At 37.6% G+C, this 18,709-nt stretch overlaps 1 protein-coding gene across 2 annotated transcripts in view; it reads right to left on the reverse strand.

The window, feature by feature from the left end:
- Nucleotides 1-9,600: 9,600 nt before the first annotated feature.
- Nucleotides 9,601-18,709, reverse strand: part of GRID2 (glutamate ionotropic receptor delta type subunit 2) — a 1,458,882-nt gene continuing 1,449,773 nt past the window's right edge. For both annotated transcript variants that reach the window (XM_055296994.2, XM_055296993.2), the window contains 2 exons: nt 16,055-16,295; nt 9,601-13,430 (listed from right to left, as the gene is read on the reverse strand). In XM_055296994.2, the coding sequence (XP_055152969.1) occupies nt 13,008-13,430; nt 16,055-16,295 (664 nt within the window). In that variant the 3' untranslated portion in view covers nt 9,601-13,007. The remainder of the gene's footprint in view (nt 13,431-16,054; nt 16,296-18,709) is intronic.

The following is an 18,709-nucleotide window of genomic DNA, read 5'->3' on the forward strand; positions in this document are numbered from 1 at the left end:
TGGCTTTAGGTCTTTTCATATGCTGGTCACATGGTCTGAACAACCTCTATTTCCTTGGCCTGGCTATTGGTCAATTCTCCCTCAGTTCTAACTTGGAATCCCATTCTCTAGGGAGCTTTTCCTAGCCCTGGTCTGAGTGGCAAATCACCTTGCATTTTCATTACTACTTATTCCAATTTATTGTCATTGCCTATTAAATTGTCTTTCTTCCCCAGTAGATTGCAAACACCGTCACATTTCCAATATTCACAGCTGTTCAAAAACAGAATAGATTGTAAAAGGTATGAAACTCAAACATTAGGTAGGTGGCTGGATTTCATTTTATAGTTTGGTTGTCTTCTTTCCTGCTTTTCCTGGCCCATGTGTTCCAGCCAAACTATCTGATCTTTCTCAATACGTTTTGTGTTACCCTCCACGGTGACTTGGGTGAGATCTTTCTCTTTGCCTAAAAAAAGTCTTTCTCTGGTCTATACCTGTGAAAATTGTACATTCTATTTCAAGGCTCAATTCCAAAACTGTCTTCTCTATGAAGATACTCTATCGCCTGTGAGAAGAGATCTTTCTTTTCTCTGAATTTTCAAAATACTCTGGACTATTTTAAGTACTTACATATAATTTTCAATTGTAGTTATAGCTGTATTTCTGTAAAAGGATACCTAGAAGAGCATCATCTCTCCCTTCTTTCAGTTTCTGTAATACATTGTATCACTTTTATGGAACATATCATACTTTGCCTTATGTCACAGTTAGGCATATACAGGATATCTCTTCTATACTAGCTTTGAGAGTCTTGCATGTCTGTATGTTCTGCGATACCGTGGTGTGTGTGTGTGCGTGTGTGTGTGTGTGTGTATAAAAAGGACTCTGAAAATATAAAATACAATTGTTGAATGAATCAACAGATGGGTTTTTTTTTTCATCTTCTGTCTGTCCCCACGGGACTTCCTGATTCAAGTCAAAAGTCTTATTCTCTGGCTCCTACTTGTCAATGATACTTTCCTATTTCCTTTTTGTGCATTGCTTTTACAGTCTACATTCACATTTCCAATTGTCAAAATCCTTCCTCCTTGGCTCAAACACTGCTTCTCTGTGAAGGGTGCCTTAGTGCTTCCTGCCAGAAGGAATCTCAGCTGAGGCGCTTGATCATTAATTAGTGGGCCATAGAAATACCACAGAAAAAAATTAAATCATGGAGCAGCATGACCTGATAAGTAATTTAATAAGATCATCTAGTAAGATGTGTAGGTGGAATGTGAGCTAAAAAAGAGTGAAGCTTGGGAGACTTACTACAAGGCTTCCAGGTAGAGGCTAGCATGTGCTTAAACTTGTCTTGTAGCATTAGGGCTGGAAAAAGAGGACTGGGTACTAAAGCTTTATGCGAGTGGACTCAATAAGGGTTGGTTTTTCTAATGTTTTCATTAGAGGGACTCTAAGCAAGAGGGGAGAAGACCGGAAAGGTCACTAACACCACCATTAGCATAAATAAAGAATACAAGAGGGGCATGAGCAGGTGTGCTGGTATTTGAGCAGTCTCTTCTGTAGACGCTAATCTGGCAGAGTATTTTTCTGAATCTGTTTGTGTTTTCTAAGCTCCTACGATGCTTCATCTGTATTCATCTTTTGTGAGTTTTTATTTACCATTTGTAGTTTCTATATTACAAATATACGTAGCTACTGAGGACTAGTCGAATTTTATGGATCTCATAGTGTACAAAGCCTCTTACATCAGTAAGGAATATAGAAGGACCCTTTACCTCCATCTCGCCTTGATTCTGAAATAGCCCGTTGAGGTGGAAAGCACGTGGATTTCTGAGTTAGAGAGATGTGAGTTTGAATTCTGGTTTGCTCGCTTACTAATTGTGTGAACTCAACCAAATTACTTAACTTTCCAGAGTCTTACTTTTGTTTTAATCTGCTAAATTAGTATCAACAGTAGCAAACTGACAGTGTTATTACGAGACTCAAGTGAAACACCTACATAGTGCCTAGCACTGAGCCTGGCACCTGGTCAGCATGCCTTCCCTCCCGCGAGGACAAACATTGAAGCAGAAATTAGCAACTTGCTTGTTCAGATGAGAAGGGGTTAAACTTCCCTACATATGAAATAATTCTTATTGAGGATATATGCCATGTATTTTATTAATTGCAGTCCAGAAACACGTGCCTCTGCAAACTACTTTGAAAGTCTTACATTGTGTTAATATTTAGTGCAACAGGTGTACATAATTAGTGTGATGATTCTCTTTTATCAGATAGATTAGTTGTGTGTGTGTGTGTGTGTGTGTGTGTGTATGATTCATGGTTTATATTTTAAAAGCAAGGCTGTGAGGCAAGAGTACATAGCAAAGAATTATAATCTCAAATAATTGGGAAATCAGGTTTTAACAAAGTTATTTTAAATTTATAAAAACCCATACTACTTATTTCTTGTTTTATATTTGATATATGATTTTTTTTCTTAGAATTAGGATTGACCTCTGAAAAGCAAACCATGATTATGGCCTCAGTGTTGAAAGGTGGTTAGAGCCGGTAGACAAGATCCAGGACAAAATCTAAGTCATCTTTCTGATGGCATCTGCTTGGTGAAAGCTAACCTTTTAAAGTGTTAGTGGAATTGGTGTTGCAGGATTTGTGATGATGAGTATTTCAGACCTACCTCTCAGTCTTTTAGAGTACTCTTAACTGTGTTAGTGGATGCTTTCTGAACTCTCATGTTGAAACAGACTCGGAACTAAAAGCACACAATTACAGGCAAACAAACACAGTTCATTCCATGGTTCTTTCATTTGATTTGTAGTGTCGTTATTGGCTTGAACATAGCAGGTATTTTTAATGTTTGGGCTAATTTTAGTTTGTTCCTTTTCTAAGACAAGCCTGTGTTTAGAAACATTTATTTTGGATTTCTATTCAGGTACATCTGCCTGCTCCCTGGTTCTAGTGAGTCTAAATCACTAGAAGCCAAGGTCCTTAAGGACCTTGGAGACACTGGACCTATTTCAAGATAGCGATCTGAGTCACTGTCACCACATTGAAGGGCAGTTTGGTCAATTCTGAGTATTCACCATGTGGGAAACATGATAAATTCTATGTGGGATAAAGGGATGAGGCTTCTTCTGTACTATTTTGAAGAACCAGCAGAGAACTACTTTTAATACAATCCAAAGTCAATGGAAGGAAGAGTAATCTAACAATTAAAGTTTGAATGGTATGATAGGCCTCAGAAAACATTTGACTTGAGATTTTGTTCATTTGTCTGTAATGTATTATCCAGAGGGTGAAAGAAATCTTAACTGGAAGTCGAATGCAGTCAGACCTCTGGATCTGTGGGTTTCACATCTATGGATTCAACCAACCTCAGATTGAAAATATTCAGAAAAACACTCTGTACTAAACATGTACAGACATTTTTCTTGTCATTATTCCCTAAACTGTACAGTATAACAACTGTTTACACAGCATTTACATTGTATTAGATGTTAGAAATAATCTAGAGGTGATTTAAATTATACAGAATAATTTGCATATGTTATATGCATATATTATAAGCAAACACTATACCATTTTATATAAGGGTCTGGGCATCCTTGGATTCTGGTATCTGAGGGGGGTCCTGGAACCAACCCCCCACTGACACTGAGGGAACCAACCCCCCACTGACACTGAGGGACCAACTGCAAATAAAGAAATCAAAGCAGAGGTGCTGTAAGGGAAGCCCAGTGGGTCTCACCGCAGCCCCTCACTGCAGCCCAGCAGGCCTCACTGCAGCCCCTCACCGCAGCCCAGTGGGTCTCACCACAGCCCAGCAGGCCTCACCGCAGCCCAGTGGCATCCCCATAAATCTTGAGTAAAACCCTTGGGAATCTGGAGAGCACAGTTTAAAAATTATGGACTCTAGATGATCCCTCAGTTCCCCATCACTTGTTAAAAATTCATCATTCATGCTCCCAATGAAAGAAAACAAACGATTCTTAATTCTATCCTTTCTCCCCCTAAGCCCTTTAATTCAAGGAAAAAGTAAAATTAACAAACTAGATATTCTGACTTTGCCACTTTTTGGTAAAATTATATCCATCTTTCTGGCATCTGAATTTGAGAAATCGATCATCTTTGACTTGCTTTTCTCTTTTACACTCTATATTCAGTTAACCTTCAAGTTCTCTTGATTCTTCCTTCAGCACATATCTATGCTCTGTATCTTCTTTCTTTTCTAGACTACTTCAGAAGTTCAGCACATACCAAAATTATTGTCCAGCCCTTTTAATTGGCCTCTTTTTCTTCTTCATTTCATTTGATGAATCGCTACCAGTTTACTTTTTCTAAACTGCCCCTTTAAGAGCCTGTTTCTCCCTTGGTTGAAACTCTTCAGTGGTTTCCCCACTGCCACTGATGGAGGTTTTCACACATTCCATGGTTGTGAGCCTCTATGAGCACCAGCCCAGCTTCAGTACCTCTCTGTTGGTTCAAGGACCAGCAACTGGCACTTCCATACCACTTTCCTATTGCACCCTACTTGAAATGGTAGCAAATATTTAGGACCAAAGGAGGGTGGGAAGGTGTCGGCAGTTATGATTCCAAGACTGATTTATATCTGACTTTGTGATCAACCTGCTGGAACTAGTAAATGTCATTCTACTTTGTTCAAAACACTCCAGTGGTTTCCCAACTCATGCAGAATAAAAGCCCAAATTTTCAGTGTCCTACAAAGCCTTGTAATGTGAGTCATTTGTTACTTCTTCTTCTTTTTTTTTTTTTTTTTTTGAGACGGAGTCTTTCTCTGTCCCCCAGGCTGGAGTGCAGTGGCGCGATCTCGGCTCACTGCAAGCTCCGCCTCCCGGGTTCACGCCATTCTCCTGCCTCAGCCTCCCGAGTAGCTGGGACTACAGGCGCCCGCCAACACGCCCAGCTAATTTTTTGTATTTTTAGTAGAGACGGGGTTTCACCGTGTTAGCCAGGATGGTCTCGATCTCCTAACCTCGTGATCCGCCCGCCTCGGCCTCCCAAAGTGCTGGGATTACAGGCTTGAGCCACCGCGCCCGGCCATTTGTTACTTCTTAGCGCCCTTCTCGTATCACCCATTCCAATCCAGCTGAATTGATCATCTCGCTATTCTTTAGACATGCCCAGGACATTCTCACCTCAGAGCCTTCGTACTGGCTGTTCCCAAAGACTGGAATGCCTTTTCCCCAGACAGCAACATGGCTAACTCCCTCACTCCATTTAAAGCTTCATTCAAATGCCAGCTAATCAGTCAGGCCTCCTTTGACCACCTTACTTAAAATAGCAGATCCCCACTTCTGCTCTGGCCTTCCTGCTCCTTGTTCTTCTTTTGCTTTGTTTTCCTCTACAGCACTTACCACCTTCCAATAGACTAATCCTTCACTTACTTACTTTCTGGCTTATTATCTGTCTGCCTCAGTTAACTGTGAACTCCATGAGGGCACGAATTTCTGTCTTGCTTACCGGTGTATCCCCAACACACAGAATAGTGTCTTGCACACAGCAGGACCTGGGTAAACATATGTTGAATACGTGAATAAACAGGATGTAGTGTTCTCTCTTGAGCTCAGCCTCCAGGCATCCCGCAATCTCACCCACGCTTTGCCTTTTGCTGCTCTCTGACACAAAGCCCATATTCCAGACATCGTGGTCTACTGTGCCTCTGAACATTCTTCCCAACGCTTGTCCTATGGTTGCACTGTAACCTCTGGTACAAAAGCATCCTTCTGACCTTTCCACATTCTTGGTGATTAGGCTAATTTTCCACTTGTTCCATGAAACCATTCCAAACCATGCAGCCTATGTTATTCTTTTCCTCTTTTCATATTTTTTCTATACCACTAATTTGACAAATATACTCTGCAACATGGTGTAATTTATATTCATGTCTTCTGATGTTATTTATACGATGAGTTTTTACTTCACTTTTCAAATGTTTATATTTTATTTCTCCAACTTTGGAAGCTCTCTCAGGAGAAGCTGAGTGGCAGAGCTGCTCACAGGAAGAATTTCAGCCCAGTCACCCCCTCTCCCCGGCCACCATGAGGAAATGAGGGGATCAAAGCTTCAGTACACCGGAAGCACAGCTGGCCCAGGCACTTGCCTTGGTACATGAGTTAGGAGAACTCTGCCCTAGAGTACTGTGCTAATAGTAGGTGCTCAGAAAGTATTTGTTGGTGGACTGATTGATCTTATGTGATTGTATTTTTCCCAATATTCTCCCTGAAGCCTTGCTAAAGTTTCTGTATAGGTACTAAACTCATTAAAAAAAAAAAGGGAAAGAGACACAAAATGATGATTATGAAGTAGGAATCTAAAACTTCATTTAATGATGATGAGAGAGACCTAATTAAAAATATTCATGATTGGTGATTGAGCCATTGGACACATCAAAAACTTTGGAGGCTGTACATGTGAGACGGGTTTTCATACATATGGTACTCAGTTTATGGTCATTTTTACTATGATCTTTCCATAGAGAAATCTGAGTGAGTGAGAAATAAGTTTAAAAATGTTTAGTCATGCAGAATTACAATCTGAGAGTCCCAATTATGTGTATAGATTGCTGCAATTATGTGTATACTGTCTCAATTATGTGTATATATTGCTTATTTTTAATTTTAACTCCTAATATGTTGATTTGAAAAGAATTGTACTCATTAAAAAACATCATGTGTGAATAGAGTTTTGTATTACATACCTCATGTCAACTATGTCAATCAGGTATGTTCAAAGCGTTTTTAAAAAACAGTGTCTAGAGAAGTACTTGAGCATGTTAATTATTCAGTTACTATTTCTAGCACTAAAGAGTCAAATGATATAAGACTGGGCGTGGTGGCTCACGCTTGTAATCTCAGCACTTTGGGAGACTGAGACGGGCAGATCATGTGAGGTCCGGGGTTCAAGACCAGCCTGCCCAACATGGTGAAACCCCGTCTCTATTAAAAATACCAAAAATCAGCTGAGCGTGGTGGCACATGCCTGTAGTCCTAGCTACTTGGGAGGCTGAGGCACGAGAATTGCCTGAGCCTAGGAGGCGAAGGTTCCAGGGAACCGAGATCGTACCACTGCATTCCAGCCTGGGCGACAGAGTGAGGCTCTGTCTCAAAAAAAAAAAAAAAAAAAAAGCCAAATGAGATAAGCTGAACATATGGAACTTCTATTTTTCAGCTTAATTTTAGTGTGCTTTTATTTCTAGCAATAAATCTTATAGACAACTTTTGTAAACAGATATTAATAGACGGTTAGCATTTAATTTTAAAGTCAACCTAATTTTGGAAAGGCATTAAATATTAACTATCAGATACTTTTTTACATAGTATGAAATAGATACCGATACCTTGCCTCCAGGAAATAGCTGTAATCCTGAAAGCTTTAGATAACTTCAATTTTTGCAAATTGAATCTTATTTTATTACATATCAGAAGAACTAATTCTTAAAGGCCTCCTACTATGAATCTTTTGTGTAGCGAATATGCAAGCTGTATTTATTTTTCAAATTCAGGAAGTTATGGGTTATCTTTGCATATATGTATCTATGTGTGTTTAAAAAATAATACTGATGTCCAATTTTTAAAAATTAAAAACAGCCACTTAAGTAGGCTACTTAATTCCTAAACTTTTTCAGTAGCAGCAATTTAATAATAAAATATAACAACTTAAAGTTTGCCTTCTACTCATATTTCAAATCTTGTAACTGGCAAAATATTTGTTAAAAGCAATGTTTGTCATCCCTTCTCTGGTTCTGACACTGTATCATTCTTTGTTTTTGTGACATATGTTTCTCCTTGTAAAGCAACTGTTAGGAAAGCTTAATTAGTTTTTAATTAATGAGAATTAATGTGCTGAAAATTTTGTGAGTTTTCAACCACATCATGAATAGTTCGAGACTATTGAAATGTGTTGCTTACCCCAAGGTAGGAATGTATGGGGTTTCTCCAAAAGAAAACCGGGTCCTCCTTCCTCATGAAGACTAGACAAGCTATGTCTATACTATGAGGTGGGTAATATGTTCAAATAGCACAGCTAGTTTCTCTTCTTCATTCTGAAGAAATTCTAGGAACTATGATACAAAATTAGTCAAAAGATGTCACTGAGTCCTAAATTGTAGCAAGTCAAGATAGAGCCCTTAGGTATGAAAAAAATTCTCAAATTTGAATGATTTTTGTTTTTTCATCAATGTTACATGGAAACAAAGCAAATGAATACTATTGAAAAAACAGGAATTTGAAAAATTCAGGTGAAGAAATGAGAGCTAGTTCCTTGATCTGTTTCTATCCCAGTAGTAGGCTGAATCATTATATGCTTTAACTGTTCCATGCCTCTGTGCAGCTCTATAAAATGAAGCAAAACCATGAGGTTTCTAGTCTCCTGGAGGTATGTGTGGGTTGGAGGCTATCATCATGGTGGGCAGCCTGAAGGATACTTTACATTCACTGGGTTTGTGGGCCACACTGCCTCCTGTGTCTTAGATGACAGGAAAGGTAGACGGAGTTTTAGTTGCAGTATGAAAAAGAGCCTGAATAAGATTTACTATGTTTTGTCCTGTTGAGGCAAGTTGAAACATTGCAGAGCTTGAACTATCATGACTCATTAGATTTGCAGGGATAGAAAAGGAGTTGTTATGGTCTACATTATGCTGATGAGGACGCCTAAGTGTAGGAGTCAGTCTCTGAATGGTATGCAGGTATCAATAAGCATGAAGGGTTAGATAGTAATTTTCTGTGACTTACAGGAATTTTCACATTTTTGAAAATTTGACTTCAGGATCTGGCATGTTGGTACATTTCCAAGTCTTCTCTGAGGAGGTGGTCTGAACCAAGAAGACAGTTTCAATTGGTGCTTGAGAGCTACTAAGATGAATTGCTCCATTCAGTCACCCAACCAAGAAGACTGTACTGGTTTGGGGTGACTCATTCTGTAACGTGGCCTCCATATCCTGCATGTTGATGTGGAGCCAGGAAAGAGATGAGTGTTGGAACACACCCAGACCCATTTCTAAACATTCATTTCTGCCATGCCCAGCTGCTTAGCACAGTGGCTTTCAAAATAATAGGTTCTCTGTTAACACTAGTAGAATTGAATTACATCTATCAAATCTTCTATAAATTATAGCTTTATTCTCTGAATTTTCAGTGTCAGATAAGTAACTTCTAGCTAGGGAAGCTCACATATGCTGCCTTATAAGAGGGTGTCTTCTAAAATATTTGTTGACAGAGTGTCTACCAAATTTCATTGAACTGATAATTATGGCCATAGTTGTTAATCATTTATTAATATTTGGTCATGAGGGTTGGCTATAAGATTTGTTTTTTGAAAGAAAATTACTCTGGAAGGAAGCCAAATTTTAGTGAGTCCATTGTACTTTATCAGTCATCATGACATTTATATTTAAGGATAAAACCTATGTTTACCAGCACATAATCTCTTCTCTGCATGATTTACTATATTCATAATCTAGAATGCGTTTCACCATTGGGAAATTCTGATTATAAAATAGTAATAACTTGTTATTCAATTGTGTGTCTTAGAAGTATCATGCAGGGTAAATGGATCTTCCCATTTTTTATTTAAATTGATGAAGCAAAGTACCATTCGGTAAAGTCTATTTTAAAAAAGTATTTATTCAGTTGACAGCCAATCCCAAACTAAAAGAGGTGAAAAATAACTTGATCATGAACATGACGAATTGCCTGTAGTTTAATGGTATGAGGAAGAAGGCAGTCTTACAACTTTAAGTACGTATGATTAAACCAAAACCTGTGCATAAGTTCGGATGTGGTACAGTGATACCAGATATCTTAATGATTTACCAGTGGGGTAAATTGGACATTTGAATAGAATAAAAGTACTTGGATATAAGGTATTTTGTCTTGTAGTGAAATAGCCAGGTTGGTCTAAGTGTTGCAAACCAGGACAAACAGTGGGCCAAAAAACCAAGCATAGACAGAAACAGGAACTGACCTTAGTTTTGCCACTAGCTACGGCCCTGGGTAAATAACCTGAGGTACTCACTTTCCCATGTGTAAAAGTGGAATCAGATGATCTATGTGTCCCAAACAAGGAAGGAAGGATCCTAGAGATTTGTAGCCTAGGCTTGGTGAGAGGAGAAGGTGGAGCCTATATTTACAATCCATGAGGACCTATGTTGGTGTGATTGAAGGGTGGCAGAGTTTTAAAAAAGAAGACCCAGTTTACATTTTAGGTTGTCAAACATTTGGGCATATCACAGCATCTTAGCATCTTATTTTCCCTGATTTGTAAAATGAGGTCAATAGTCTAGATCTCTAAAGTTCCTCTTAGTTCCAATATTCAAAGAATTATTCTGGATGGAACTTTAGAACAATAGAGAACTATTTTTTTTTTACTGAATTATGTTTTCAAAATACATTTTCAGATACATATTCCTTAGGTGTGTTAAATGCTGGAAGAATTAAATATTATTGTTCAAATGCAGGAAAACTATTAGAAATAATCTTAGAGGCTAAATTCCCAGATTAATAGGTTCAGCATGACAAATAGTTCTCTAGCAAAAGTAATTTTTAAGAAATAAATCCTAAGTTCAGTTATTACCCTTAATTTTCTTGTCTTTCTTATTTTTTTTGATGTAACACCCCCTCATCCTGATGTTATCATAATGGTTGCATTGCTTACATGAAACAGGATAAATCTTTCCCAAAAAAGTGCTCACAGAGATATCCACAGAGAAAAACAAATATATTATTGGTTCAAATAGTCTCAAATAGCAGAAAGGCAGTCTCTCATTGATTTAAGACATCACTTAGTAATGTTTTAGAGAGCCATTCATTTTGGCATAGTTCTGCCAGTGAAACTTAATGTGATTTATGCTTTAATTAACTCAGGATAAATTTTTAGAAAAATTTAGTTCAATCTGTGAGAGAGTAAACATTTTCAAATCTTACAGTTAAGACTTCAATAGTATGAGAGCAAGTTTAGAAAACATTTTTATTAGACAAATTATTTAGACAAATTATACACAGAAAGCTCTGTCACTCATAACTGAGGCTTTCAAAAATGTTTTGTGTGTTTGTATAATAGGCGATACATCAAAATAAGCCTATTTTAAATATTGTACATGGTTAACAGTTTGTTGATAGCTAAAATCACTGCAACATCTGGTATGTCCCTATATAGCTTGTTGTAAAGATTTTTTTGTTTTAAAATGAGAGTTGTAAATGAGATCATGAATGTTACAAGGGAAAACAAGTTGTGCATGCACTTATTTACTTGTTACCCTGGAAACAAAATGGTTTTTGCATGATAAGAAATTTTTCTGCCTTACACAGTAGACAATATTTGAAGATTTAGTACAAAACAGTGACAATACAAGATGCTCCCCAGAACAGAATTAGCATCAAAATATAATATATCTTAAGAATATACCTTTTAATTTCTCCTAAAGCAAATCACATAGGTTGATTCCTATATCAATCCTAGCCACAGAATGAGTTAGATTAAAGTAAATGTATGGCTGCGTAAAAACACAGAATAAGTTCTTGCTTCCTACTTACCACATTTTAATTTAAGGATTACAAACAAGGTTCATTCTACGTTTCTAACAAGTAAGAATGCTACTTTAAAAGGGTTGTGCACAAAGAGGCACTGTTTTTGCTGTCATCCTTCTATATACTTGGCACTAATGTAAAAAATACATAACTCCTCCAAATAGAACTAAATAAAAAAGGGGGTTGAGTTGAGAGCCCATTATGGTTATTATGTTTTCTTCTTTAGGATAATAAATGACAGTAATTTAAGGCCACATCAATAGTTCTTAAGGGCTCCCACCCCTCCCCAAATATCATTATTGTATTGATTGACTTGCTGCTTTGGAAGAGGATTTTTAACCTTCAATGATCTATGTTTCAACTCTTCTAGAGCTCTATGTGCTGCTGTGGATGTGGTTCAGCTAATAGCATTTTTCATTTAGATAATTAATTAAAAGTAAAATTATCAAGGTTAGCTTTATACACTGCTGAATAACAAATGCAAAACCTATTCAAATGAGTTACATCTAGGAACAAATATTAAATTGCCCTGGATGTTTTAATAACAAAAGTATAAAATATTTTCTGTTGGCAAACAATGCGAGTCAGAATAACATTAAAGCAACCTGCCTTTTCTAACTGAAAAGAACCCCTGCACTATACATAGTTCCTGTATACAATACTTTTGTTCAAACTAAAGCTTTATTAAATGAATTGCAATAGCAATGGCTGCCTTTTTATATATATACACATTATATAGGTGCATATATATGTATATATATGAAATACTAATTTATTTAACACAATAGAGGCTTCTGCCATATGATAAAGTTTACTGTACATAAGAAAAAACTTCTAATACTGTACAATCACATAAAGGTCATATGCACTGTTGCAGTGCAAGAGTAGTTTTAACTGTAGTCTTGACTGGCATATTAATGGCTTTTTTGTAATCCTACAAAATTGCATTCTCATCTTATGTGGCCTGAATGGTCTTAAAATTGTTTTATAAACACTGCAGGGGTTGCCTTTGGTCCACAGTTAAAGGACACTCAACAGCAGTGGAGCATTGTATGGATGCAGCAGAAGAATGTAAAAAGACTGAAGTTATTGCAATTGTATTTCTAAAAATAGAGAAATGTTACAGAAGAGGCCTTTATGTAAAATTAATCCTGCATATACTTTTAGTATACTCAGTGCACATTTCCTATACTTGATGTACAGTATATGAAAAGCAGACTAATAGGATCCTAGTACACTACCTTCTTGGGGAACAAGTTGAGTAATGATAAAAAGTGGAGGAAAATGTACAGGAAGGGAGGGGGAAAGAGAGAAAATAATACAGGAGAGAGGAGAGGGAGAAGGTGGGAGGAAAAAACTAGAATTGTTACTAATAATCGTGATCTTTTTTTTTTAACGTTACATCCATGTTAGTCCCACAATATTACAGTTGCTCCTTGCAAAGGGAGTCCTAAAAAAGAAACAGTGAAGAGATTTGTTTGATGCTCATATGGAGGTGCCTCGGTCTGGATCATTACCCAGATTGAGCCCCAGGGTAGGAGTTGGTTGATAAGGAATAGATGACATTGTTTTTATAGGACTCCTGAAAAAGCCCCCATTAGGTGCCCTGTGCCTAAAAGGGCCAGTTCGGTGCTCAGGCACGTTGCCAAAAGTGAAACCAGAAGCAGCTTTAGCTGACAGTGTGCGGCTAAGAGTCTGGATCTGCTCTGGGATAAAGGTTGTTGTGGTAATATGAGTGTTCCTGAAATCACTGATTTGCTCCAGTGCTTGTCGTGTTGGCAAAGTGTCAATGTCCAGAGGGGTCAAATCAATTGACGAGGTGGAAAACTGTTTATGGGGGCTGTCGTCATCTGTGCACAAGCTATTTACACGTCTATGGAGGTGCTCCAGGTCAATTTCCTTGTCATCCTGGAGATGAAGAAAAAGAAAATAAGGTTCTCATCAGTACTAGCTTTGATGGTTAAAAAAAAAAAAAGTAGTTCAGCAAACATGTAATTAACTGAACTTTGGGGTTTATTCATTTAACAAATATTTATTGAGCACCTAGAATGAGCCAGGCACTGTGCTAGGTTCTGGGGGGTTCCAATTCTGAGATAAGATTATCTACAATAAATATTTTTCTTGCAGTAAAGGTTTTAAGGTGATCATATGCCACATGCAACTACAAAGATATGGAAGCAGTCGATGGGTGATTGCCATTCTATAAAAGACCCAGCAAAATTGTACCAATAGAAAGTATGGTTTTGGCAACTCTACCCCCCACCTTTTCTTTATACATGCTTCCTCCCTTTTCAGGGTGTCTCATTCCAAGTTAAATTTTTGTTCCTTTCAACCACTTACTCCTAACCTTAAGTTTCCATTCTTGAAAAAAAAATGATATAGTAAGCTATTTCATACTAAAGCGTTAGTGACTGTTAAAGTGTTATTTCTTGTAAGCCAAGCATATGTGAGATTGTTTAGAGAGAGCAATACTCAACACAAAATAATTTCTAATTGAGGGATTTTATGCACTTAAGGTATCTAGCACCTGAATCAGTCAATATTGTGAGGTCAGTGAGATATTTAGGGACCCCTTCAAGTCAGGGCACGTGAGTGATAGCTTTAGTTTAGGGCCACCTTTATGCTAACTGACCTCAAAACCAAAGACGCTTTAAGCTATGCTAATGGCGTCTTGGTAAGAAGGCAGTTAATAAACAAAAACATAAGTAAAATCTCAGATTTTTGGAATTGAAACCAATTTATAAGTTCCTTATGTTTTTCACTAAAAGTGAGTATTAAAGCCCAATATTTGAGAAATAAAACTGGAAGGAAATAAAATTATTCTTGTTATTAGTCTTGTTTATAGTCAAACTCAATAAATTAAATTTATGAGAATTTAAGATATCTATTAATCATAAGAGGAGAAAATATTTTTTCATAGGATCTGGATTAGTTGTCACAAGTTAGAATGGAGTATGTATTTTTTTCATTGTGCTATTATAGTGTTCCTCAGTGAAAAACATTTTGATGTGCATCACTGTTTTTCCTTCTCCCTTCTCATTTCAAAATTCAATAAAAAATATCCATTAATGTAATATTATCACTGAGACTTTAGAGGATTGAGACATATAATTTTATGGTTTCCACAGCAACTGTAATGTAGTCATCCATGAACAGATATAATAATGCAAAATTTTAATATCATATATAGTAATTCAAAATATAAGGAGTTTGGGGAGTCCTTACTTTCCAGATTTTTAAAAATATGAAGTCTCAGCTATAATGTTGCATTAATGTGGTCTTTTGCATTGAATCAATGTCAACAGAGATACCAGAAGCTTATTCCACAAAGAAAACGCTACAATAAGACTTGATTAATTTATAATTCATTCTTCACGTATTTAGAATGTATGCTCATTCACACAGGTAGGAAGCTAAAGTTCATCTTTGCTAAAGCCAAGCTTTTCCTTATAAATGATGCTGATCAATTTTGCATATAAGGTGATAAGAAGGAATTCTTACACTACTTTTGAAATCACCCTGTTTGAAAAAATACATTAACATGCAACAATTCATATGCAAATGAGAAGCCGTATTTATTGTGCATTAAAGCAGATCCTTTCAGGAGTTGCCTCAGGCATCAGTTAGTCAGCCAAGTTCTAGTTATAGAAACTTTAAAACTTTCTTTGAAGCTATCCATCAAATAAAATCGTTTAGCAAATTCAGATTGGTTTTTGTTTCAATTTGTGAAACTTTAGTGAATGTGACTTCATTAGTTAAAACATTTTCACTCCTTTGGGCCAATGGAAATGAGATAAATTAATCAAGATTTAACTTCAGATTTTCTTTAATTTATAAGTCTCATACTTCATGATGAAAACAACGCTCAGGCCACTATAAAAGACATATGTGTAATTCTGTAATTATTCTTTCACATATCGAGATAAAATTTAATATGGCCCTGAAGTTAAGCTGACTCCAGAGTAAAGGAGAAAAATTGAAATTTGGATGTTTTCATGATGTGGATTTTGGATTTGATAAGCTTGGGGCCATCGACAAGCTTCTATAGATCTACATGAGTAGAGACGGAGGCAGTCACTAGTGGTGAAGAGAAAATTCTGATCATTTTTATTACAGTATTGTATTTTTGGGGGGCTAGTCTTAGAGATATGAAGAATTTACTTGCAAGTTAAACAACTAAGTGAAACAAAATGTTAAGTATCTCTGTGAACTGGTCAAAGGAATCATGGCCTTTAAAAATCATTGAATTAAAATATTTTCTGAGATTTGAGAGAATTTCAAAGCCCATTATGGTATATGAAATTCTAAGTCTTTCAAACACTACAGTCTCCTCTTCATTGATCTGTGGATATCCTAAAATGGAAATCGATATTGATCTTACCAATTTTTATATTTTACAACTTTACTGTTAATCTTCAAAGAATGAAGAAACAAGGACCACCCCCAACCCATTATCCTCCCTGGGATCGTCCTCCCTGGAAATACAGCCTGCTTGTTGATTCAATTTAGAGCCAAATCTCTCAATCAAGTACCTCTTTTGATGGAACCCGGGAGCCTTTCCTCTTGTTCCACCACGTCTCCAGCATGGCTATGAAGCAGGAGAGGACAATTCCAGCAGCCAGGATACAAAAGACCCCTGCAAAGCTCTTTATGTCCAGGGCGCCTCCTTTCTGCTTTGTGTCCACTGAGGAGTACAGGTCACACTGGCCATTCTTAGGCCACCATTTGTGCTTCAGGATTTCCATGTCACCATTCTGCTGAAGCTCCAGGATCCTTGGGATAAAGAACATAAGCCTGTGTTATTACAGACATAGTCATCGCCCTGGTTCACAACACATCCATTTATAATCCCACCTCTGTAGGATGGTGGCTGTCAAGGGGAAATGAATATGTAGATCTGCTTGTAGATGGAATGCTAGGACACAGAAAGTCATCATTGCTTTGATTCTACAGACAGCATTGCACCACACTGCTTTCCTCTCTCTCTTCACCCATCCCGCCCTCCCATCTTCCTCTCTCCTTTTCTTCCAATTCTTCTTCTTCTGGTTTCACCCTATAATTCTAAATATTTTCCTCCTGGTTTGCTGCAGTGTGTTTTTACAATCATATTTCAGAGGCACTGTTTTTATATGCTTTCAAGTTGTTGCAGTTCTGTGTCCCTTTTCTACATTCAGAATGATACTCTGGATCTTAATGCTTTTATGAAGAACGTTTTGCTGCTTAGAGCAAGATGCTGGCATAATGTCACCCAGCATATGCTACACACAAAGAAATTCAATTAAGAAGACCTATTATTTAACACAGTGTGAGAGAAAGCCTTGGGACAAGTTTCAAGTTGATAAAATACATCTTTTTTGGTTTTTCGCACAACTGATCTAGTTTCCCTTTTAATGCCAAAGGGGAAGTAATCTTACCTTAGAAAACAAGAAGAAAAGCTGACCAGAGGCTTTCAGAAGTAGTTAAATTCAAATAGGAAAAACCCTCTTCTTTTTCTGCTGCTGCTTCTTTTTCCCCTCCCCAGAGTCTGAGGGTAGCTGCAGACTGCAGCTTTTTAAAGTGTGTTTTTCATAGAGGAATTATTCTCAATTCCCAGTGCTTCTTAGGCTCTACCTGAGGCCAGCCTAGATGTGGCCCTCCTCCAGCTATGCCCTTTTTCACAGGGCAAGGAAGATCATACCAAGGCTGTGTGCCCATACAGAGTGTGCATCGTCCTCTGGGTTCCCTGGAATTTCCTGGCCAAACAGCTTAGTGCTCTTCCAGGGCCTGCCAGGCCTATTCCCAGGGTTGTCCTCCTGGCAGAAGATCTTACAGCCACGGGTGCACCATAGCTCTATAGCGTGGAGTTTGTAGAGAGTGTGGACAGAGCTCAGATGAGTGAGCTCAGGTGTATACAGCCTTGTGTAGGAGACACTTCAGTGTGCAAGATGGAGCTGCAGGTGGAAAGAAAGGGCCCCAGAGCCCTGTGCTCCTGGGTCAGTGCAGACCTCCTGGCTAGTCACACAGAAACTTGAACCTGGCCTCCTAGGGGTCATGAAGGTATATTTGTCCAGATAAGAACATAGAATATATTATATCAAACAGGTTTTAGTTAAATGCATAATTTTTACATAATTAGACTTGGGGTATGTGAACCTATATTTGTACTCTTGCCCAAGGTCTTGGATTATTTGGGATGCGACTGCTTAAAATTTAAAAGAGTTCGGAGAATGGAGTTTCAGTGACCTTTTTACCTGTTTCATGTCATCCACATGGCTAGAAGAACAAGCAACACGATAAAGGGAAGAAGATTTTGTGCATTGGAAGTTGGGTCAGTGTTTAATCTGAGGTAAACTAGAGTGAGACCAGTCCTTGAGGCTCTGGTAGAGGGTTGGTCTCAGGTCCCTGTCATCTCTCCCAAACGTTCCCACAGCCTCAGCTCTGGTGCCTCGTGCCGGCACTCCAGGACTGAGACTGTACTGAAACCTCCCCCACAACCTGGACCTTTTCTGCTTGCTTCCTATGAAATGTATCTGTCTAGAGTGCTGCTCTAGAAGAGCAATTAATTTGATTAATTGAATTTACTAAAATGATTATGAATATTAATGGGTTATATGTCACCCTTATTCCAGCTTCCATTCCAGAAAAAGCCATTTGCATTTCCAGAATTTCCAAAAGTGCGTTTCATAGCAAACCGATACCTACAAGGCCTCTGTGTGATTATTAATTCTGAGAAACACACTCTTGGGAATTACAAAGATGTCAGCCTATTGAAGACTCTCAGAAGACCAGCAGAAAAGAAAACTGCATGATTTTGTTTAACTGAGCATTTCCCAAACTTATGACCTTCATTCCCCTTCTCTCATTTTGCTCTCCAACTAACAGGTTTAAGAAATATACATGGGAAATAATCTCTTGATCCAAAGAAGCAACTACTTGTAGAAATTTCCAGCACTGTGTTAGGCAACACACAAAGATGTAATCATGGTATCAAAATTACTTTCCTGGCCTCTTCATGAATATCATTTAAGTGATGTTGGTATTGCTAGTCGATAGGTATAAAGCTTCAGTTATGCAAGAGGGAAAAGTTCTTGAAGACTACTGCACAACACTGTACCTACAGTCAACAATACTGTATTGTACGTTAAAAATTTTAATAGAATAGCACCCATGTTAAGCATTATTACCATAATAAAAAAAATAATGGCACA

The sequence above is a fragment of the Symphalangus syndactylus genome, chromosome 10, assembly GCF_028878055.3.
Source record: "Symphalangus syndactylus isolate Jambi chromosome 10, NHGRI_mSymSyn1-v2.1_pri, whole genome shotgun sequence".
NCBI classification, from domain to species: Eukaryota; Metazoa; Chordata; class Mammalia; order Primates; family Hylobatidae; genus Symphalangus; species Symphalangus syndactylus.